Source organism: Pararge aegeria, chromosome 13 (assembly GCF_905163445.1).
Source record: "Pararge aegeria chromosome 13, ilParAegt1.1, whole genome shotgun sequence".
NCBI classification, from domain to species: Eukaryota; Metazoa; Arthropoda; class Insecta; order Lepidoptera; family Nymphalidae; genus Pararge; species Pararge aegeria.
Genome location: NC_053192.1, coordinates 5,572,516 through 5,598,147, shown reverse-complemented (window position 1 = coordinate 5,598,147; position 25,632 = coordinate 5,572,516). Strand labels below are relative to the sequence as shown.

Below are 25,632 nucleotides of genomic sequence, written 5' to 3'. Positions count from 1 at the left end.
TTTTCAGGTATGGTACACTTGAACATCGTGGTAAAATTGATCTTATTCGGATTGTTTTAAAGCGCAAAACAGAACGTATGTAAAACAAAAATCAGAAGTACAGGTTTTACGACTATGATAAGTGTCATTAGGACCTAAAGAGACTCTTATCTGTTTTACTTTGATGATAAAGATATTAATAAATGTAGTACTAAGGATACAGATTGTATTTCATCATTTCTTAGAAGAATAATTTTACTAACAACTTGCAATAGCAACACCTCGGTCTAGGTCCATACTCCACTCCAGACTAATAGGGCAGTTAGTGAAAATATACCCAGATATAATTTAATATAACTCTATATCTATCCATCTAATTAAGACAGCAATTTATTTAAAACTACTTACTGGATACTTCATTCTAACACGTGCCGTGTTGTTCGAAGAATATAGTACTACGAGTATTATTTGTTGTACATTTTAAATATTGATTTCCAATATTTATTTATAATATATAATACATTAAGTCAGTTATTTGGCGCCATGTCTTGTTGTTTATATTTGCAACCCACACAATGTAGTATAGTATGATAAGAATACGGTTGTATCTACCTCTGTCCTATTCTATTAAAATAGGTGAACACATTGGTGCTTATTTGGCTGTGCACAAACTTCTTCAACTAAATTCATAGCTTTTTTTAAATCCCAATCATTAGAAGGACCATAATCTTCGACATAGCCATAAACAATAGCAAAACAAAAGGGCTGGTCTATGGATTGGTTGACGTTATATATCTATAATATAATAATATGTCTTTATTGTGTCTCATTTACTGTGTTAGTTAAAAACTGTGTTACAACTATTAACGCCCACCTCCGGGTTTGCTTAAATACAAAAAGACTAAAACAAAGAAAAATTTAAATATTACAACTAAAACAATACAATTTTCAATTTTATAATGAACGTGTTCGTGTATGCGTACGTTTGCGACAGTGTGTTTGTGTATGTGTGTGTGTGTGTGTATGAGTGTGCGCGCGTGCGTGTGTGTTTGTGTGTTTTCGTATGTGTATGTACGTGTGAGTGTTGCGTATTTTTGAGTATGTTTTGCAAGCAAGATCTGCAAAGTTAGTGGCTTTAATTTGAAGTGACGATATTTTCCGTATCAGTATAGGACAGCGTCTTAAGCCACTTGGAAGTATAGTATTTACAATTTCTGTGACTCATCGGGTATATTTTTTAAGAAGTTGGGGCAGATGTGCTCTAATACGCAAACATCCTTTCATATAGGCTGCAAAGGAAAGGTGGAGAACCGTGTATGGTGGCGATCTCTCGGGAAGGATTATATTCTGCAATGGCAATAGTAGCTTCATGATAATACCTAGTTCATTTAACATTATCAAGTATCCTAATATTATCTGTGGTTTTTCAACAGGAAGCGTTGTGAAAAGGATACCACAAAATTAAGACCTGTTAGCTTAATTTAGAAATTTATGTTCAGCTAGATTAGTACCCAAGTGTAGACACTTCACTGATATGGATGGGAGAATATGCGACAGAAGAATTCACTATTACAATAATATACAATACTTTTTCTATTGTTAGAACAAGGACTAAAAGGAGTTTCAGGTTGTTTTATACCATGATAAACGCGATATTAGAAATTCTGTGCAAAAGAAGACGCGAGCAACAGCTAAAAGGTAATTAAAATAACAGTTATACGTAGGTCTAATTAATAATTACCCAATCAGCAGAGACATGCAAGCAGTTGCGACAAAAGGGGGTAAACATCAAGCTGACGCAAGAGTAGCACGTTTTTACATTAATTCCGCTAGGCTTGTATGGATTCAATTATACAGCAATTGATTTCAATGTAGCCCCTTTAAGGTACCTACTTCAAACGTACTAATTGATACATAAGATTCAACACAGGTTTCATACACAGAAGAACTAGTTATGGTACGGTCCTCAGACGGTCATCAGGCGGTCGATGACACAGCTACTAACGGGCGACCGACAGACTGAGAAAAAGATAAAAAAAACGAGGCATTCTGAGCCTATTAATGCCTAAGAAGGCTTAACGTGCTCACGACGAACCCCTTCATGGCCGGTACCCTTCAAAATAATATTATTAAAGAACTGCTCGGAGGATACCGTGATAATTATTTTACAAACCACATCAAAAGGTTTAACAATATATTAAATGATGATAAAGAACACGAGAACAAACCATCTTGTTTGATCTTCGATATCTTTTCATGTAAGGACTGAACAGACGAGGAAAAAAATCGTTAAAAATGACTTTATAATAAATCAGATACAATAACAAAATATGCAACCCACGCGAATTCTGTGACATTTCCGCTACGGTCATAACACTATGCATTTATTTTAAGCCGAAAATCTGCGATCAACATTGTAAACGGAAATAGAAATCAAGCTATTTCAAATGGTCTAAAAACAAAATTACAATAATAAGGTTGTTGTGATAACACGGAGGAACACCCACAAATATTGATTGACGTTTTACATACTAAACGTGCGCCCGTGACGTAGAACTCGTTGATGTGAACGGATGTTACGTGGCGAATGTAGTGTGCCGACGCCAAGCAACGTCGTCACCAAATTAGAAGCGAGCGAATGCTCTCCCGAAAGATTTATTTGTGTGACGCGAGGCCCCGCCCTAGCCGGCCAGTTGCGACTTCCCCAGCAAACCAAAAAACAACACGACGTCCTTACGTCAGAATCAACAAACATAGCAGCAAAAATAGATTACAAATTTAGACCGCACAGCCAAAGATACAATTTTATAAATGCCAATAGCAAATAAGTATCAACTACAATAATTGAAGTGTTTTAATAAAAATTCTTAGATTGCAAATATAACGAATTAGATTATCAAAAAAATAAATAAAGGAAAAGTAATTTCACCTGGATGGTGTTGCATGAAAGTTAAAATAAATTATTAATAATTATTTGTAATCAGCACACAAAATTTGAGCATAGTAAGAGATACTTATAAATTTAGGAGCTATATTATGTAGATAACGAGTAAATGGTCACTACTAATAATAATACGATATCTAACCAACGAGAACCAGTTTGGACTGTCTAGAAGAAGTATCTTCCAACGTCCAACTCAAACGTCTACAAACTATTAGTGTCATTGAATACTACTGATATTATCTACTTTTTGGGGCCAGTTGTGACATAACTGGTAGAGTTTATCTTTATAGAGCAAATACCTTATAAATTGTATAATCTTATTCGACATTATATTATAGTATGAATCTTTTATTATTTTATATGTATAATTTGGCCAACGCTTATAGGAAACATAAAATATATAAATTGAAAATGTTTGCAAAAATTTTATGAATCTTATACTAATAAAGCTTTAAATCAAACAAAAATAAAGAAACAAATAGAATTTAGTAAGGAGATAAGCTCACAAACTAAATAAAGATAGGAAATTGTCCAGACGCCCTTTATTTATAAACGCACTTCATTACACGTTTTCATAACAAAAGCATTTAACGTTCGGTACAAACAGATAGAGGGGCAATACCTAAATAAATCCAACCGACGATAACGAAACAAAGGATCTAATAAATACATTTTGTAGAATGCGTTGGTTGTTGACTTCAAATCAATATATATATACTAGATAATTGACATGAATCTAACACACATTATTGTGTCACGTACTACACATTAGTTTGAATTTTTCCATGTAGGTAAAATAAGAAGAATATTTAAGCAGATATCTGATGATGAATACAAGGGAAATTGCATAATTAAGGGAAACCTCTTGGCGCCAAATCAATTGTAAGCTCACACTAATAATATGACTAACGTAATTCGCAATAAAGCAAGCATAGTCATACAAAAAATTACTTTTATAAAGCTGTTAATAATAATGATACATGTTTTTTGAAAGGTGATGTGAACCAAGGACAATTGTAGGTTGGAAAATGATGGACGAAACTAGTGAATGTTGTTTTAGGAGTTAGGTAATCTAATGAACCTGTACATGGATTTGTTCCTAAATAACGTAGAGAAAGCGAAATGTCAATATTGAATCTAAGTCACACTATTTTAGACACTCCTCGGTTAAAAAATCTTGGTACAACAATAGAAACTTTTTTGTATAACTTGAAATATTTTTAACTTTATTTCGGAAAGAAATATTTTATAAGGTTTAGTCAAATAATGTGTTTATTTCTTATTAATTAATAAGTCAATTGAACTATTCCTACCTAAGTTTACTGAAGAATTTTCGTAATAAACACAATAATAAATTGAACTAAAGATTTACTATGAGTACATAATCTTCGATACAAAACCTTGATTAAAGGACCCTTGAAACATTAAACGATGTTTCAGTGAACTTGATTGACGTTACAGACGGCGTATGTTTTATTACGATGCTTGTGTATTTCCAGATAAGTATGTTTATTGCTGTGATTGATGCCAATAAATGTGTTGGCGCAAAAACTTAGTTTAAGACGATCTTATCAACGTTGTTACATAAGATACATGCGAAGCTCGAAGTTTAATGTTCAGATTGTTTACACCTTGACCGAATTTGACAGTCGAGACTATTCTCGTATTTTCGAATAAAACGTACCAACGCGTTGTTGTCGCAAACCATATAACTATTTCAGGCAAGATCGTTCCCACCTGAAACAACAGCTGCTCTATTAAAAAAAATATCGAATTTTAAAAACAAAATTGGTGTTACACGTTTAATCGAGGTGTGAGTTGACGGTGGAAATAGGTCAACTTTAGGTTACTAGGTCGGGAGCATTACTGGCATGTGTTGCTTAGTAACGTACGAGATACGAAATCGTAGCTTGCTCCAAATAAACGTATTCGCGGTTTAATAATATGTTTATTTACCTAAAACTCTCTATTTACCTAGAAGTTAAATTAAAATATTTTACGTCATTACATTCATTAAAGTTCAAAACGAGCTATTAAAACCAAGGTGATCACCACGTACGAAACTTTGATGAAAGTGGATATTTTATTTTATACGTCAATTAAATGAACAATATCTATGTATTAATGCTGAAGACACTACCACAAACAATGCAATAATAACCCTGACGGAAAATTAATAATTTCGTGTGTGCAAATTAAAAAGCACGGATCTGATAAGATAAGTGGGTTACCGTTCATTGTCAATACTAACATTCACAAAAAATGTATCTGAATGAAAAAGCCATGTTTTTAAATTCCAGCTTGAACCTCTTTGCTTTCCATTAGGCATAATAGTCGTAAAGCAAAAGCCTAAAAATTAAGAAAATATCTCATGACGACATGCCACAGAAAATATATAATTTTAGCTATTGACCGCGACATGCGCGATTTTATCCATGTCTTTCTGTTTTCGGTTTCCGATATAAACGCGTAAGAAACGTAGGTAGAGCTACTTTTTCAGATGCGGGCCAGTCTGAAAATCAGTTAATAAAAAATCTACTTTTAAAATGACAGTTAGCTGCGAAGTCACATACAGGTAACAAACGCTTTTTTTTAAATATCGCAGTAACGTTACCCTAATGCGATTCTAGCATAAAAAGTAGCCTGTATCCATTTCCAAGATGCAAGCTATAAAAATCCCTTTCATCAAAGTTATTGCAGTTATATAGCGGAACTAAGGTAACAGACAAATATAACAATCCAAACACACATTTGCATTTATTACGTGAAAGCGCAGTAGTACTTCAGCTTCAATTTCAGGGGACGAAGTTAGAACCCCAGCACACACCTCAAACTTTTCTGAGTTATATGCGATCTAAGCAATTAAAATATCAGTTGCTCCAACGGTAAAGGAAAATATCGTGAGGATACCTGCATGGCTGAAAGTTCTCCATAATTTCCAAGGCCTCTGGAGTCGACCAATCCGCACTGAGCCAGCATGATCGACGACAGCCTAAACCTTTGTTACTGTGGGAGGAGACCCATTACCCTTTAGAGAGCCGGTAAAGGGTTAACATGATGTAATCTCAACCCGTAATTTCGACATTAAATCGTATCTAAAATTGAGATTTGCAGAAGCCAAACGCTACCTTAACTAATTCAATGGAAGGGACTGCTGCCAAGAGTTTACTCATCAATTTCATTCATGTCAACGAATACACAATTACAATAGCATAACGGTGCTTGTAAAATCTAAAAAAAATACGCTTATTTCTTTTAAAATTGCCAAATACAGTGTATTGTGTTGTACACTGGGCGGCATTTTTTTTTTTTTTCATAGTTTAGAAAGAGCGGCAGATATACGACAAAGTATTGTTTACGACTTCTTGGCCAATGCACTACAGAGTGTAGAACAAAGAGCAATGTTCAACCTACGCTTAATTAAATAAAGAACTTCACCTTGAGCTTGAACTGGCGGTAGTCAATGGAAACTAATGAAGATAATAACAAAAAAAAAAAGATTTGCATAATACTCAGGTAGGTCGTTCAATAATATCCGATCGATATATTAGTAAACCTAACGCCCTCATGTTCTAATTTTGTGCACGGTAACTAGTTAAGGCTCCTGATTGGAACATTCGACCTCGACTCAAAGTAATGAATAAATCAGCCTTCGATAGTCTGTAGAGTGCTGGATTACTAATTGTTGCGAACCAAACTTACTGACTATTTAAAAATTTGCCGCGACTTCGTCGGCTTTTATTTCGGTTTTTGAATCGAATCTCTCGGAAACCGTTAGTATACTTTGTCCGTCTCTAGGATACAAAATTTAATCAAAATCAGATACATTTTCGCATTTATAATATTTATATATTCATTTGATTCTAACTCATCGTATTGTAAGACCATATTATAATACTTTATTAGAATTTTTAGTGAGGAGTCTTCGAAAGCCGAGGATTAAAAAGAAAGTTGGTTCGTTGAGAGTACAACTCACTAACTAATAATCCTTATACAACTTTAATTCTACTAATGGCAGTAGCACTATCATGATGTCAGCCTACGTTTACCTATTCGATCGCGTGAAACTTGAATACGATTTGTATAGAATCGAAAGAGCGCCATCTAGTTACAATGCTGGGAAATGGTTTTGTCACTCGGTGGCTTCCTTAGGTAGTAAGAAAATTGAAAGCCCTATGTCAGAACCAATTACAATTAAGGAACAATGATAAAAATACAATACTAATAATACATGGAGTGCTCTTGAACACTGAACACAAAGAACACTTAAGTGATTGAGTGTTCTAGGCATACTAATTAGTAATCCTAGACCACTCCTAAGTGAAAAATGCAATAGTGTTTCTTGGTAAAATTTATTGAAGGTAAAACTTATTATGGGTGCATTCCGTGAATCAATTTTACTGAAAACTATTGAATTGGACGCGCAAGTTTATGTCTGTTATTAAAACTTGTATTAAGGTAGCTCATACAGAACGTAAATTCGAAAGCAGTGTTATGATATCACGTTGTAACACGTGCTACTTCTTTATGCCAAATGTGTGCCAGCGTTAATTATCCCATAAAAAACACTAAACCCGAACTAATTTATGTGTCCTCACGTGCCACAACTACCTACTTACGAAAAAGAAGACTAACCTTGCCAGAAATTCAAAATAGGAATATAGCAGACATTTTGACTTAAATTAATAAATAAATATACTACGACAATACACACATCGCAATCTAGCCCCAAATTAAGCGTAGCTTGTGTTATGGGTACTAAGATGACTGATAAATATTTTTATGAATAATATACATTAATACTTATAATATACATATGAACACCCAGACACTGAAAAACATTCATATTCATCACACAAAAATTTTCCAGTTGTGGCTTTGTGTGACTTTGTGTCTACTTGAGCATAAAAGCTTACATTGTACAATTTCAATGTCTCCACATTAAAACGATATTCGTTTGGATTTATTTGTATGAAATCAATTTCTAAATCACATTTGCGCTTAACGCGATATAAATAAATACTGATGCATATGATCGGGAAATACGCTAGCATATTATTTCATAGAATCACAGCGTACCAACTCAACGCTGCATTCGTAACGGAATATTCCACGAGCTTTCTAGAGCTCCTCGGACGATCGTCTTGCGACACAAGGTGGTGCTGTTTTGTGGCGTCGTCGTCGCAGGTCGCGGCCCGCTTCGACACTTTCACTATTTGCGATTCAAAATGTTCTCACTACTAACTGCCACAACAACAGTTGGTACAATTATTAAGTCTTCTAGTAATGTATAAAACGCTAAACTTACGGATGCCGTTCACTAAGATCTATGTTTTTTGGTACGGTCACTAACGGACAATACCACTTATGGACAAGGAGGTGTTCTTAACGGCTATTAGTCAGTATATATAATTAATCACAATATTGGCGACAATGAATTTGACTCTATCACTTTATCTTCAAAGAAGAAGCACCTTAGAGCACTGCTGAGTGCTTTCTGAATAGATAAAAGTATATTCTTAAATTCCGGGATATGATTTTCTCTACTATTGATCTGCAGTATTACGACACCTGGAGAAGCACATTACGCACCCAGAGAAGGCACACACGCCCCGAATTGCGAATTACAGATAAAAAGTTGAAACGAATTAAATTATTCCCTTAATTACAAATTGCTTTACTCTCTGCACTCTCTACGAATCGTCGTGAGTAGTTTGTGGTCCAAAAATATCGTTATATTTTTCGATGAGTAACGTATGTGATAGTTATAATAAGGTAATTTAATATTAGTTAATACAATTGCAGAAAGCCGCTAAATTTATGCCTAAACGGTGTGCGAGACCACCACTATTTATTTATTTTTACATCTTGTTACTAAGACAGAGCTACTTATACGGGACGGTAGATGGGACTACATTATTTATGGATAACTATAACACAAATGAATGAAAGATGACATTCAATATTATACAAGACATGATATGAATATAGTGTAGTAGTATTGCAATAAAGGTCATTCAATAACTATAGTTCAGTTAGAAAAGTTAAAGGTTAAGTTTTACAAATTAAAAATAGAGAACCCAGTGAGGCATGATACGACGCTTCCATTGTAGCTTTTCAAATCGATATCCACAGCTATAAGGTTTATTTTAGTCTCCAAATTCAACTCTACTTTTAATGTGATGTGTGTGATGTTGATTATCAAATTCATACAAACAACATACATAGATATTGTGAGAGAATTCTAAGAATTGAAAAGACTAACAAATACCGGCAGCAACGCCCTTGAACGTATAAAAACCAGTAGTCAAAGATAAAAGAACATCGGAGAGCGTGCGCGACGGAATACTATGTGACTTATAAATATTTATCTACTCAAAACACACTTTCAAAGTTTCGGTAGAGTGGGTCACGAAGTTCAACATATTTCTTATTTATTGAATAGATTTTGTATCAGCGCCCAAACTTCTTATGAAATTCATTAAATCGAATCCAATAAGCAAATGCTTTTCATCGAAATAAATAGAAACTATTTGCTGATTAGATAGATGTTAAAAAAACGTTAAAAGATGTCTTATTTAATTTTTTATTTTGGTTATCCAAAATCTTCGTTGAAAAATAATCCTTACTATACAAAAGATTCTTACTATACTTAATTGCAGACAATATACGTACTCTACATAAAAATTGGCCTTAACTCCAATTTTAATGATAATGCCTCCAATGTAGGCAAAACCAGGTACCAGGAACAGGTAAATCATAATAAAATAGGTATCAAAATTAACAGCCTAAGCAACTTCCGGTATTATACCGATATTATTATCAGGGTTAACACAGGGAAACTGACTTCGAAGCCGCATGACAACAGATCATGCAAACGAGTTTTATAATTCAGACAGACACAGAATTCTTACTCCGGAAATCTATAAAGTTTGTTGGCACTAACAATGATATGAAAATATATTTGTAAAGTGAGAAAAATGATTCCTGATCGAGGTAAACTTTATTTATATTTAAATAAAAATTCACTGGATGTTTGTACTTCAGAATTTGATAACATTAAACATGGAATTTGTTACAATGTCAAAGGCGACAAGGTTGATGGCTGTAGAGGCTAGCTGTCTCGAAGATTTCAAGTACCAACGTACACAAAATGAGTTAACAGATTTTGCGTAAATCGTGACCTTCGGTTAATGTTTAATTAGATAATCATATTAACCGTGCAAGCCTAATGTAAGAAATATAAAAAAACAACTTTTTTAATTAGAAAACGATAAAATTCTACGTTATCTTCAATTATTGAATAAAATGAATTCTTAATTAACAGCGATGACGTAGGTTCGTTGGTTAACTTACCATGACACGCATTATGCTTTACTGGTACATATTACCATATTACGTTTATGTTTTGTTTATTTTGAGGCGAAAACAAAGTACGGTGCAGGACAAGCTATAAAAAATTATATAAATTATAAGCAATTCAGATATTTTCATAGTTTTAGAAAATTTTCATAAAATTTTAATAACTTAATAAAACTTTCTCTCTGGATTATCTTTTAAAATATGTGTAAGACAGATTTTAGTAAGGACAATATTCAACATTGAATGAAATATATTATGACGTTTCTGGCTGAAGTTTTAATATGTCGGAGATTAAATCAAGCTGTTGTTTGATAAAGATAAGAGGTTTTCCAAAAAAACTACCTATTATAATAAGAAACAAAATAATTGATATAAATATGCAACTATTCCATTGTTTACTTATCATTCTAGAAAAATAATTAATGTAATATATTGATAAGCCGTACATGCACGTATGCAAATAAATGTACCTATTTGCAATTCAAATTGAAATAAAAAGTTGATGGAGATAAGAGAGCCATAGAAATATAGCGAAACTGCAAAGCATCTATCGCTAACACAAATCGCGAATTCATAATCCAAAATCGCCAACGTAACAACAATACAGACAAAAAAACATGAAACTACAAAAGCGTGAAGTATATCATGCATATTGTAAAAAAAGAAGTTAATTGCCACCATAACAATAATCTAAAACAACATACACACATATACGAACTGTAGTATAGTAAGTCCATTCATGACGTCATAACTTACTTGACTATAAACTTCCTTGAGTCCGCTCGTGGTGAAATCCCAAAGTGGAACACGTTCGCGATGAAAATTCTCAGTTTATATCAAAATCACAAACACAGCAACTAACAGTCAGTTACTCAACACAGGAATCAACCGATCGACCAGACACAGCTCCCGAGACTTTAGAATCAGTTAACAATGGCTGCTAAATCGCGCTCACAATTAAATACATTAGCAATTGAGAACTGGATTCTCTTTTTAACCCAAGATTTGCATAAAAAAAGAAGTCAAAATAAAGTGATACGCAGCGTTGAAGCACTTGTTTCTCGCAGCGTTGCGCACTAGTGACTGAGACGAGTCGCGAACCACGAATCAATGTTCACTGCAGCTGTGTGGCACGGTGTGACCGTGAGTCGGAGGCGCACACATTGATACGGAGTACGCTCGCCGGGGCAAACCGTCAGCCATCATTCTCTCGCCCTCATAGCACTCCCTGGACCGAGGTACCTGTTCGCTCCCGTGAATGACGTGAATGAACCCTATGACCTCAAACAATCTCACCGCTTGACGCTTGATCAACTAGTTCTTGGGCAAAGATAAGTGCAAGGCCAAACAAGCATACGATAGCAATATAATTACTGTTATTTATTTTTATTAACTGCTAGCAAAACGAACCACTACATAATGTAAAAGATGATTTGGTTTCGAAACAGAGTTTGTATGTGTTATTATTATACACTGACTGAACAATGTCTATTGTATGTCCCAAATACACATAAAATGTTCTTTGTTCTAAAACAAAAGCAGCTAGAATAGATGTAAAATTGTATATCATATATAAGGCACACTCAGGTCCTCAATTTCTTAGCTTGCTTGCTTGCTTCTCGTGACTACAAACTATAACATTTGTAAGCATTTTTAATTCTTTATATGATTGATCAGCATTTTATTGATAAATCATACAGCATATACGAATTGTTCCAGATACTCCCGAAGCTACTCGAACCTACTTGGATCTCATCTGATCATCTGCGGCTAGTAATACTTTTGAACGAGCCTTTGCTTTTGCCACAAACTCAAATTCATCATTGAGACATCCTAGAACTTTAAAATCATCATCAGCCTTTATTACTGTACAGGTCTCTTCCGGCGTTGGTGAGAGGGTATAAAGCTTAGCTACCCCAATGCATATTGGTGAGCAAATAAGATATTCTGAACAACAGAGATTTTGTAGAGCTGATAAAGACTCCATGTTAAACATTTGATGTTCAACTAGTAAAACTGCTATTTTAAATAAAATGACAATGATACAAAAATTATAGTTTTATCAACTAACAAGAGCTGTTTTATTATGAAAAAAATTGTAGTACCCATAATATTATTTATACCTATTCCATCATAAAATGAATTAGCGAAAACGATAAAAACAACCTTAGGCGATAATGTAAAAGCTCAATCAATCAGTTTTTAGATTATTTATCGATGCTATACAGAAACATAACCGGTAGATTTCTAAAAAATAGATTTTTAAAATAACACATTTACATGTCAAAATTAATTACGTTAAGTATACATATATAATAAAAAGCCTTTAGGATAATCATCAGTACCTTTAAACGATTTCAAAATTAGTATAACTTGATTTAACAGATACAAAACCCTTATCTATTTATCGAAATGTATATTAACAGTATTATCTATAAACGAATATGACTTAATATCTATAATTAGTATTCGTTTCATTAAAAAGGTTTTTATATGGTCATAATGACTTTTGGATTTATTATTTACAACAATACAAACGAATTTGTATCGTTGTGAGCAAAAATGTTATTTTGTTCAGCAGTGGACTGTTTTAGGCAATTGATGATTGATAAAGCATAAATTTGTAATAAATGAACACAGAAATACAAGAAACTAGATTTATAAGAATTTTTGAATATATCGTACCTGATCTGAGTTTTGTCGAGAATTGATCGCGAATTCGTTTTCCGCTTTAGCTATCGTTTGTAGAGACGTGCGGCGCGCACTCGAGAGCAACATCGTTTAAAATCTACACCATCGCACTGAGCCCTGTGCACTGTGCAGATACATCGATAAGATAAAACCTCTACAGCTCTTTGTGCCCAATTGCAAATAACAACGATAAATCGACAATCTACGTTCACAACAAATAGTATTGATTGATGGCATTTTAAAATGACGCAATTAAACAAAACAAAATTATTGTGGCAACGATGGTAATTTACATAATATTTAATAGTGAAATAACACACGGAACCTTTGGCAACACTACGGAGAAAACCTTCAGCTACTGACAGTAATTTGGTTGGCAGAACTATAACTGACCTGAGGCTACGATTCAGGTGAAGCGTAATACGGACGATTAGAATAACTGGGGGGAACCGTCTGAACGAGTGAGGTTGATATATATAGAGGAAAAGATCGCAAAAAAACATCCTATATTAATCCTTACTTTCATTTTATATGCCAAAGTTAGCTAAGCAAAACATCAACTTGACTTTAGCCAAAGAGTAAGTTGAAAGGATGGCTTTTTATCCCAGGAAAACCAACGGTTCTCCCAAGAGATTTGAAAATACCATAATAAACGCGGCCGAAGAAAGCTGGCATTAGCTAGTTGTTTCATAATAAAACATCCTTATTATTAAAATAAAAATTTATTTATTACACAATTGACTTAAACTGTGATTCGGTACTACTCTGAAGAGTATAAAGTCTTATTAGTATAACCATATGATATATCACTATTATTGTATGCAACAAGGCAAACATGTGTCCAAGATAATTCTAAAAGAAGTGGGTAACACGAGTAAGCAATTAAAAGTTAAAGCGCTTCATACAAAAGCTGCAACGAAGTAGTTTTTAAGGCATATTTTAATAAAAATGACAAGTGTTAAATCAAAATGAACGAAACGATAGATGCACTGGCCTGAAAGCCCTGAAATAATGAATTGATGTGGATCACGAATCACTAGGTCCAAGGCGGAAGAGTTACCGAACTTCTTCTTCTTGCACTCTTGGTATGGGGACTTGACAATGACCTGTATTATCTATAATATAATAGAGGTCAGTGAGACTTGAAGACGAAACTTGATGTTTAATTGCCCGTTTTCACTAAACCTAGGAATCGGATGCCTAGTTGTTTAGGTGATTCCTAGATAAAAAAAACCTTTTCACGAACTCTTCTGTATGTCTAACGACGTTAGGCATCGTCTAAAGTTACGACACCGATTCGGTGGATTGTAAATTTAAGGGAATCGTAAAGTGACACTTGACGAATAAAAAAATATAAATACGGTTTTTTTTTTACCTTAAATCCATATAAGAAATGAAATGAAAAATATAATGCTACAAACACAAAATACCACACTCTGTGGTAAGAACCACAGACAAGTTAGGTTATATGAGTGAATATGAGTGGCCAAGTGAAAATAGATTGGTGACAGGTAAATTTATGCCTAGGAATCGTATTTGATTAGGCGTTACTTTCTTAAGCATCGCCTTGTTCGTCGTTAGTGAAAACGGACATAAGAAAGTCAAAGTTGTATGTTTTCTATCTAAATGAATTTCATTTAAGGTGTCCTTCCCGGGAACCCAATTCTCATTCCGCGAATCTGACTCGCAGTTGCCAGTTTATTATCATTTGTGTTATATTCTAGAATACAATTCACCATGGACAACTCCATCTGTGAGTGTGGCTTGGATGAGGGCACTATAACTCATATTATTTTTAACTGTCCCAAACTTACCTATCCCCTCTATGACGTTCTTCCTCCCAAAGTCCCCCGTCCTTTGAGTGTTAAATGTTTTTTAATGTTTGTTTCAGTCCTTATTGTAGATTTTTATGTAAATATATAGTAAGTAATAAAATTAAAGTATAATGTACAAAAAATATCCGTGTTAGATATATATGCATGTGTTGTCTGTGCTGCCTTAGGTTAAAGAGCTAACTAGCTAATAACAACTATTTCTTGGTCATATTCAAAATTAACTTTTCATTAGTTTCACCGATCAATCTCCTTCGTGCCTTCTTCATCTACAAGACATTGGCGAAGTACCTTGTGCCCAGTTGGCACAGACAAAAGCCATAAACAAGAATTGAATTGAATTGAACAATTCACCATGACAACATGAACAAGTCGATAACACTAAGCACACAAAATAGAAATCATAAATTAGCCGTCAAGTTATCAGGGAAAATCTAGATATGGAATCGCGTGCCACGCAAGATCAGCTTATCTTTTTATATTAATACTTTGATATACTAATATCATATCATAATATAATTACATCAATAACATATTATTCGGAGCTTAGCAGTTAAATAGATTTTCGAAGCAACTAGGTAATAAACCGTTCGACATTCGCCATTGGTCACCTAAATAAAGTGTTTAAAATGTAAATAATAAAAGTAACTCCTTAACAAAAACGTTAGGGGGAAAAATAATCTGATATATGGCGTTTAAACATAAGTTTTTGTATAATATTAAGAGAGATACCTACTTTATACCGAGAAAAATAGCATTGCTTTATAATATATACAATATGATGACCAAAACCCATTCAGTAACCAGAGAACCCCATTTCTATTACGAGAAATACATGTACGTTTGACAGGTGATTTTTAGTAAATAGGTGTATAAGAAACACCGTATAACGAGTGTGGGCGACACATAGCGGCGGCGGTGTCATACAGTCCTGGCTTTTTATCTAGCCGCAGGGCATTAATGGCTGAGGAAGATGATGCCGTATAATTCGCAGCAATACAGAGGCCCATATAACTCTTTGTTTATATTCTGCTTTCGCTTTAAGTTAGTTAATTACTTGCTTTAATGGTATAGGAAAACATCGTTAGTAGTCCTACATGCCTGAGAGTTCTTGCACGCACTTAGACAGCGTGGTGGACTACGTCCTAAACCATTCCCCTTTTAAGAGGATAAACTCTGCTGCTCATCATTATTATGGACCCATCTGCTGTTCCTGGGCCTGTCTCAGTACTTGGTTTGCCTGAACCGAGTGGCCGCTGATGTGGCTCCCCGCTTGATCACTCCAGCCAGCCGAGCTCACTCCAGCGGCTTAGCAGGCCCTGGGCGGCCTGCTCCCAGGGTCCCTGCTGTCGCCGAGTGCTTCTTGAAGAGGAGCCAAGGTATTATGAACCCATTCAATAATGATGATGATGACAAAGTAACATTACACAAGGTTGGGAGTAGTGGCCCTGTTTCTGTAACGTCGGCACCTGTTTATAGGCCAGCAGTTTAATAACTGGAAACAGGAGATGACAAATCTTTAGTTGTTACTGAATTCCTCAGTATCATATTGGCAGGCGGCCATAAATGCCCTGCTGCTAATTAAAGTGACTAAACTAAAGTTCTCTTCGGACTTTTACGAGTTACCTGATCTTATTATATGTATATATGAAGCGGTGATTGCGCATTGGGTAGCAGCTCGGCTTCACCCTCGGGGGGCCGAGTTCGAATCCCAGCTCGCAACTCGAACTTTTCCAAGTTCTTTGCGTTTAAAGTAATTAAAATATCACTTGCTTCAACGGTGAAAGAGAGCATCGTGAGGAAACCTGCATGCTTGAGAGTTCTTCATAATGTTCTCAAAGGTGTGTGGAGTCCACCATGCTGGCCCAGTGCCGATTGGTGGACTCCACAAACCTTTGAGAACATTATGTAGAACTCTCAGGCATGCCGGTTTCCTCACCAATCGGCACTGGGCCAGCATGGTGGACTACAGTCTTTATCCCTTCTAATTGTAGGAGGAGACCCGTGGTCTGTACTGCGCCGGCAGTGGGTTGTTGTGATGATGATGGTGATAATATTTATATGCCGTCACCGCTTACGGCAGATCAGAGTACAGTTGTTACCATCCCTCCACTTCCCGCGGATGTCGTACTGACGACGTCAGTACTACTATTGGTCTCACCAACCCGTCTCCCCAGTGCCGTAATTTTGGGCAAACCCTCCGTTGGGAGAGGCCTATATTCCCGTAGCGGACTATTGTAGGCTATTGATGATAATATGTAGATATGAAAATTGCTATGACACCCGGTGGTAAGTGATGATGCAATCTAAGAGGATAGCGGGCTAACCTGTTGGGGGTAATAGAGTTATATCCATACTTAATTTCTACGCAAATACGTACCGGTACGATAATAAATTTGGCGGCACGGTTTTGTCTGCAGGGTGGTTGCTAACCACAGCCGTAAGCTTCCACCAGACCAGACTTAAGAAAGTTCCGAAATTATAAATTCCAAATTGACCCCGCCAGGGATCGAATCCGAGACCACAGCGCTTAGCACTGCACCAGGATGGGCTACTTGAACCTATGGTCTACCACTTATAATGTAGGCACCTACCTTTGAACAAAGACTGAAAAGGCATCTTCTAGGCAAGCGCTCTCCACCTTAGGCAGCATCATCACTTACCATATGGTGTGATTGCAGTCAAGCGCTGGTCTATGTATAAAAAAAAAATATACAACATTATAATTGACAACACAAAGCAGAACATCACAACATTGATACACATGGAATATCCAGACTAATATTATAAATGCGACAGTGTCTGCATTTGTTACTTAACCGATAACTTATATTCTAAAGACGGAAATAGGACTTTTTTTTTTAAGAAAATAGGGGACTTACAAATACATTCGGTGAAAAAAATACTATATTTTTGCCAGCGAATGAATGAGTGAGTGAGCCCGTGAAAAAGTGAGTGAGTGAATAGTAATGCTCCAGTATTCGAGTTAAATTGCTGCGTGCTGGAAAAATACGTAGTTTCTAAGATCACACCACCACACAGATCTCTGTGTGGTGGTGTGATGTCCCAGTAAAAAATATATTCTATCTATTAAAAAATATATCTGGTCATAGCAGATTGCAGCGAATCAACCTTTATAAGCCCTGAAGATCTGGACTTCATAAATATCAGTTATTTTCAACAATTTTTTTGTGCCCAAAATTTTCATTCGCGTGCCATCTTATGCAAGCGTACCATGGTTCTGGTATTTATAATCAACCCACTAGCGGGCCACTACAGGGGACGGGAAGCCGTAGTCAACAACGGTGGTAGTCAAAATGCGGATTGGTAGACTTCACACGCCTTTGAGAACATTATGAAGCACTCTAAGGCATGAAGTTCCTCACGATGTTTTCCTGCACCGTTCAAGCAAGCACATACCTAACTCTGAAAAGGTAACTTGACCAAACCGGTGATCGATCTCGGTACCCCCGAAAGGAAAGCTGACGCCTTACCCACTAGACTAACGCAGTTCCTCTCTATAGGTAGAGAGGAACTGCGTTAGTCTCTCGCAGTACTCGCCTACGAGTTCCTCTCTATAGGTAGAGAGGAACTCGTAGGCGAGTATTTCATAAACTTTAATTTATTAGCGTTTTTGAGCGCGACCTGGAATGTGACTCACTGGAATATTATTATGTGTTAGCTCTTGCAACGTAAGTGGCGCCAGCGGAGATATTTATCGACAATCTATCTAAAAATTTCGTCACTGTTTTCCCCAGTTTTATTAAATGCGATCTAGGTTAGGTATTTATAATCCTACACGCTGAGAAATGCGCAAAAAATACTAAGGATAAAGAAATTCTCCACGAAATATTCCATTATGTTACCTTCAGTTTGTATTTTTACACTCCTCAAAAGATCAACGACCCAGAAAATATTTACAATCAGCGACTGTTGTTCCAACTTAACTTCATTATTTTCGTTCCGATTCAGACAAGCATTACCCAATTATGACTGAAAGAATAGAAATGAAATAAAACAATTGAGCCAAATTCAAGGTTTTATTTCTCTTTTTACCAGACTTGTTTTTTTTTTTCATAGTAAACAAATAAATAAATATACCACGACAATACTAGCCCCAAAGTAAGCGTAGCTTGTGGTATGGGTACTAAGATGACTGATGAATATTTTCTATAAATAATATACATAAATACTTATAATATTCAGATAAACACCCAGACACTGAAAAACATTCATGTTCATCACACAACCAAAACGGGGCCGCTGCCCACTGCGCCAAACGGCTGTCAATATAATAGTAATAATTGAGTGACCCACCTAGGCTAGCACCGGCAGGAGACAAAAAATATCCCCGATGTAATGATTTCGCCCTGTCAGGAGAGGTCGACAAAAGAGATTTTATATAGAGTAATGATAAAGCCGGCACAAAATGGCGGATTACATATTTTTCACAACTCCCTCAATATGGGTATCAAATGAAAGACTTGGTCTAGTACAACAATGTACACTGTGAATTACTATTGAAAGTCGTGGGTTTTTAAAATTTTTATACTCGTATTTTCCAACCCTCAAACGGGGCTGAAGGTTTATTAGTCAGAACGCGAAAAGTCCTTTCAAAATCCTTTTTTTGCATTTAATAACCTTACGTATGGGAAATCCGAAGTTCATGGACGAAGACGCGGGAAACCGCTAGTTACCTACATAGAGTATAATATACATCTTTATAGTGTATACAATTTATTTGTGGCTCGAAATCATACATTTGTCGTTAGGTACGATCGCTAGCCAATAAAAACAGCCAATATATTTTTAATCCGTCTTGAGCACTCTGCTACTACTATTGTAGGTATTATGATGAGGATAAAATAATAAAAAATCCATTAGGTATGGATTGTGATAAATGTGAAGTGTTTTATTTTTTTGCTAGTTGATAAAAAATTACGATTCACAACCTACACTTCTTTACAGTGGTACTCTTGCTAATAAAAATCCTAATTATAACAATCCTTATGTTATAAATGCAAACGTTTCCACTTCGAGCAAGCTGCAGCAGAAAAACAAATCGGCATGCGGTTTTTTTTTGCGTAGAGATAGTTTTTGGATCCGAGAGTGACAGAGGCTAAACTTTTGTGCCAAAAAATCCAGAGTTTCTATGCTATTGATCTAAAGCGCAATTCTGTTATTAGTTATTACCTCTTCAAGCGCGATTTCATATCTATTCTTCTATACTATGTTTAAAAAATAATCTACTAAACTAACTATTTTTTTAATACTATAAATGGGAAAGTTTTGATGGACGTTTGTTACTTAGTACTTTAGTAGTAGTAAAGTCTACTTGTGACAGCTCGTTCCGGGAAGTACGAAAAAGAAGGAATTTTTTTTTTACATTGCGCCACACACAGTGGCGTGCACAGGGATTTCGACCAGGGTATGCATAAAGCAGATACATGGCATAAAATGGAAAAATTTCCCTCCAATACGAGTTGTATAAAATAATTTGGGTATGCAGTGTTTCTGTGCAAGTATGAAGTGCACGCCACTGGCCACACATTACAATATTCACGACACCACGTCATATGTTATGTGTGGCACAACCTATAAAAAAGGTGCCAGCTCAGCATGTGCTGCATGCGGGTGGGTGCATACAGCGCTGATTTTCAGATAGCACCTTGTACCAGGTAACACCACGCAAATACCGTTCCGTTTCCATTATTTCGTTTCGTCCTGTACGGCGTGGATGCCCGTGTTTATAAAAAAATACCAAATGAAATCTTTGAGATGTCTCTCAATAAGTTCAAAGTTTATATAAAACGTAAGCTTACAGAAAAACCCTATTATAATATTAAGGATTACTTGAACGATAAAAAAGCTTGGGTATGAATTGCTCTAGCTTCATAGCTTAATATAAATAAGCTGTGAGATGGTGATAACAAAAAAAAAAAGTGGAGTGGTGTTGTGGACTCTTCTTAGACCAGGGCGCGTTTGGAACCCTCGTAGCTTTAGGTTTAAAGTGGCGTACGAAGTTATCACCATCCCCTTACAATAATGTAAATATATATGTATGAACGCTTCATAAGTGCCTGTGATAGGCCTACATGAATAAAGAAATTTTGAATTTGAATTACGGGCGCATGAGGCTTAACACCTACGCCTCAGTTTGACGGACACAGGGCGGCTCGTTGCAGGCTGTCTACCTTACATGCCCCACGAATCACGAAGTGTTGGTCTAATCATAGGCGATTGTTTTCCTATTAGCATCAGGCGGGTCATTTGCTTGGTCCGTCAATTTTTACTTTAAAAAAAAAACGGAAAAATGCCAGAAGTGCTACAATGGATCTCTGAGTCTGGAAAAGCGCATAGGCTAACTTTTGTTGACTGGTTTTTTAAATTTTGATAGTTAAAGGGGCCGATAAAATAACATGGGCATATAAATCGAAATGTTCCAGAGAACGAAAGTGCAGGTAGCAACTGAACTCTAAATATCATGGCGGGTATTTTAACCACCTTGAATTTTAAATATTTTTTTCTAAAATAGATTAAGTAGCGTGTTTTATGTTATGGCAACATTACTGCTAAAACATTATAAAAAAATTTACTGTGGAGTGTCAGATTTTTTACGTATTAAGTAGGTACTTTAGATATTTCAAAACACTTGTCGGTTTTTGATAAAACTTTTAGATCCCTATCTATCTATGCTTGTAATAAAACAGTAACTGGAAGATTTCTGTACATTTAATATATTTAAAAAAAATGTTGACCAGGGGATGCCTTATAATAGATAATGAGTCCAAAAAGATTTTTTTTATTTAATTTTTCTGTCCGTCAGTCCGGGCATAACGTGAAAACTACTGAACGGATTAAACAAAATGGTAAAGTTTGTGAGGATTGATGAATGTATGGATGGCTGTATGTTTTATCAACTAAAACAATGACAACTTACTAAATTAGTATACCAAGTAAATAATAGTAGATACATAGCTAGCCATGATGATTATGATGTTAGCATCAGATCTGTTCTAGCTCCTCGATCGACTCATACGCAAGGGTACTAACGTACTAGACGTTATAAATGGTTAAAAATATTATACATAGACTCTTGTGCAATAGAACCACGTGTATCCGAAATAACTCAAGGTTAGTTATAAAAAATAACAATAATGATAGATATACGATTAAAAAATAATAAATATTGACGATGGCCCCTCAAGATGCTAAGCAAAATACGATAAATAATCACGGAAATGAAATCATTAATGAAAATAGACTCTATAACCAATAATAATAAATATCACCATCTCTCAATTACTGTCTGGTAAACTATTTGTAGAGTATAAATAAATACCAAAATATCTTTTCGCTGAAAGTAAGGATAATATATAATTTCCTGAAACTAACCTACGTTACATAAGGAAAATGTGCGAAACATTGTGAATAAAGAAAAGTAGGACAAGCTTTCCTTTTGTAGCGCCGCGCGGCACTCTGAGAAAGGAAAGCGAGGCTAACCTTTGAAATATTTAAAGCTGTGTTTTTCGCATTTCGGTTCAGAAGAGGATTGGATACTCAAATACATATGAATACATATGAATACATATGAATGTAGTTGCAGTAGTAAAATCAATGATAACTTTTTAAATATTTAAAACTACGGTTTGTAGCGACTTATGAGGGTTAAAAACCTTGAATGAAAAAAAAACCCTACTGAATTTGACCCATCAAACAGATTATGATATAAAGCGAACATTCAACCAAAACGTACGTGTAAACCTCATACTTGTTAATTCGAGAGTTGTTTGAACATTTATACTCCGATTCTTATACCACGAACAGCGAACAGCAAAATCTATTGATCAATCACGAAAACTAGGCATAAACAAACTAATGCAGGTACAGGTATTTTCCAAAAAATTAAATTCATTTAAATTCAAGTAGGCCTAATATAAGCACTTTTGAAACATCAAGTCTGTGTGTAGTTACTCTACCACCGGTTCGGAAGGCAGATTCTACCGAGAAGAAGCCAGCAAGAAACTCAGCAGTTGCGCTTTTCCAATATAAAAAAATTACATTATACATTTTAAAATTTATTCTTCTATCTTGTGAGAGATGAAAGCGGAGCGGCTAGAAATTGGGCAAAATAAAAAAAAACGATGTTCATAACTTCATGTAAAGTATTATTGGTTAAATCTTCCGGCAGGTCATATTTCACAACTGCATCCGATAATAATATCGTCTATATACAAACTGAACGTTGTTAAAATAAATGTTTGCAAGGCTAAAATCATATCCTTTTAATCTGTACAAACACTGCCAGGCCGTCGGAAAATTTATACGAGTACAAGAATTTTAAATGCACCAACGCCCACATAAGTCTTAGCTACAATAACCCAACGGCCTACACCCACGCCTTTTACCCTTAGTGCATCCCACACGATTCTGAACGAGGTCAACCTTTTCAAACGCCTACCCTTTTAAAACTCCAAGTCTTTACACAGTATTCTAAAAGGAGGAGATTTCCTATTTGATGCAAGTATTTTTTGCCTCCTACAATATGTCCCCGTCCGATTTCAGCCGATTGCGGTATTAATTAATAATATAATATATAATTATTTCTGACAATTTCAGGGGACTATTTGATAACGATATTGTATGACAAACGACGGAGCGCCTTAACGAACATGAGTAAATCATAACAACTTAAATACACTTCGCAGTGGTTCCCTGATGGGTTTTGTTTTTCTATGGCCTATTCAAGAGAATATTATAGGACATATTGGACAGTGCCCTAGCTTTGATATGATCACGGACATGACATCTAGATGTCATGGCCGTTTGTCTTTTGAATTCATAGTAGGTACTCTGCTGCTGGCAGTATAGCGTCCTTTTCGCTCTGTTTTCAAATGGGTTCAGCAAACAAATCCCTAGATATATCTTTGTAGCTCAAGAACTCACCTGACCTTGTTTCATCCACTATTACATTGTCTTTTTTGGTCTTATTAATAATAAGTTTTGGGGAAAATTAAGAGTCGTTTTCATCCAAGAACACATACAAACTAGGAGCAAGTTTCTCAGGGGCGTTTCACAAGTGCCGCATTGCGTAACCTGCTACTCTCCCGACAACTTCGAGGCCAAATTAATAAAATACAATATCATGAATCCTATTCCCTTCAATTGTGACGTAGACTTAGATAACAGATCACTTTGGAAACTTTTTTTTCCTAATATAAAGTACCATTCTTGTACTCAATACAACTATGATATAGGGGATAATATAAGTACTTTTACTATGCGAACTAACAGGACTAATAAGGAATGTAATTAACGTAAACTTTAAATATTATATCATCATCATCATCATCATGAAATCCACCCATTACAGGGCACGGGTCTCCTTCCACAATGGAGAATGGGTTACGGCCGTAGTCCAAAACGCCGGGCCAGTGCGGACGGGTGGAGAAATATTATATACTCGTACTAAGAAATAAACAAATAACGCATTTTGAATCATCATCAAGAATGAAGAATCATCTGTGTTCTTTTACATATCAATTACCTACACTACACTATTACCATTCAGCAAATAGAAAGGCTTTGTCATTCGTCACACGTGACTAAGCTGGATGCTTCAACGTGTCGGGAGACTAAAATAAATTCCCTCTGACAAAGCATCCCACACAATTTATACGTAATTATCGGAAAACATCGGCCCTTTCAAACGCCTACCCGTTTTCTATATAAATTATAAAAGAGTGCCTGATAAAATACATTCCATTACTTTTCCCAATTTTTCAAGTGCCGCATTGCGTAACCAGAGACAGTTCTACCCAAAGCTTGTATGCCAAATTAAATATATTTGCCAAGGGAACCGGCTGCCATTGGAGCATGCTGGCCCCCTAATGCCAGAGGAATCCTGAGTCCTACTTGGATAGACAACTCTCAGAGAATTCCCCTCGTTGGGTTGCTTTTGTGCGCAAAAGCGTTCCCGTTACCCAGCTAGCAGATGACGAGTTGGAACACATGGAAGTGTTAGTCTAAAAAGAAAATGGACTGTAACAATATGAATATTAGAAGTAATAAAAACGCTGTGCATTAAAAGGATTGTATATATAACAAATTACCACCGTATGAAATCTCTGATATGTCTCTCAATAGCTTAAACATTAAAAAGCTGGGGTAGGTATTGTTCTTACACAGCTAAATAGTAATTAACTGTGAGATGGTGATAACCAAAATACCCAGCTAAGTTTGTTGTGGACTTTTCTTCGACCAGTGCGCGTTTGTAACCCTCGTAGCTGTAGGTTTATGTTGGCGAACGTACCTGTCACAATAACCACACAATTATGTATGCATATTATATGATGAACGCTTCATAAGTGCCTGTGATAAGCCTACGGGAATGAAGAATTTTTGAATTCTAATTTGAATTAGTAGAAAGTAGAGTAGAAAAGGAAAAGTTAATAAATAAAAAGAAAATGCCACACAAGATAGATGAATGAATGCGATATATTGTCGACAAGAAAAACCGCTGAGTTTCTTGCCGGGTTCTTCTCCGTAAAATCAGATTTACTGATGCTTTTTATTATTATTTTTTAATATAACCGATATAACTTCTTCGCGTCCCTGTGGCGGAGAAGTATGCATGAATATTTTCTTACGATAAAAAAACTCTCTTATAGGATAGAGGGATATAGAGTTAGAACTCCCCATGTTGCTTCAATGGGTTCTGGCACAATAACTGAGACTGATGATGCTTTACGTACTCTGCGATGCATGGGGTGGATTTCCTGTATCCGTAGTGGCACTACAAATTATTTGGCAGAAAAACCTAAT

The 25,632-nt window shown here is 35.6% G+C and overlaps 1 protein-coding gene across 3 annotated transcripts in view; it reads right to left on the bottom strand.

Moving 5' to 3' along the window:
* LOC120628621 (inositol hexakisphosphate kinase 2) overlaps positions 1 to 25,632 on the bottom strand; it is a 66,269-nt gene that overhangs the window by 20,143 nt on the left and 20,494 nt on the right. Inside the window, exon 1 of one of the 3 annotated variants that reach the window (XM_039897085.1) lies at positions 12,971 to 13,086. The exons of 1 other annotated variant lie outside the window; for it this stretch is intronic. In XM_039897085.1, coding sequence (XP_039753019.1) covers positions 12,971 to 13,063 — 93 coding nt within the window. In that variant the 5' untranslated portion in view covers positions 13,064 to 13,086. Of the gene's footprint in view, positions 1 to 11,041; positions 11,432 to 12,970; positions 13,087 to 25,632 lie in introns of those variants that run through there. One more of the 3 variants, XM_039897086.1, reaches the window with a different exon arrangement.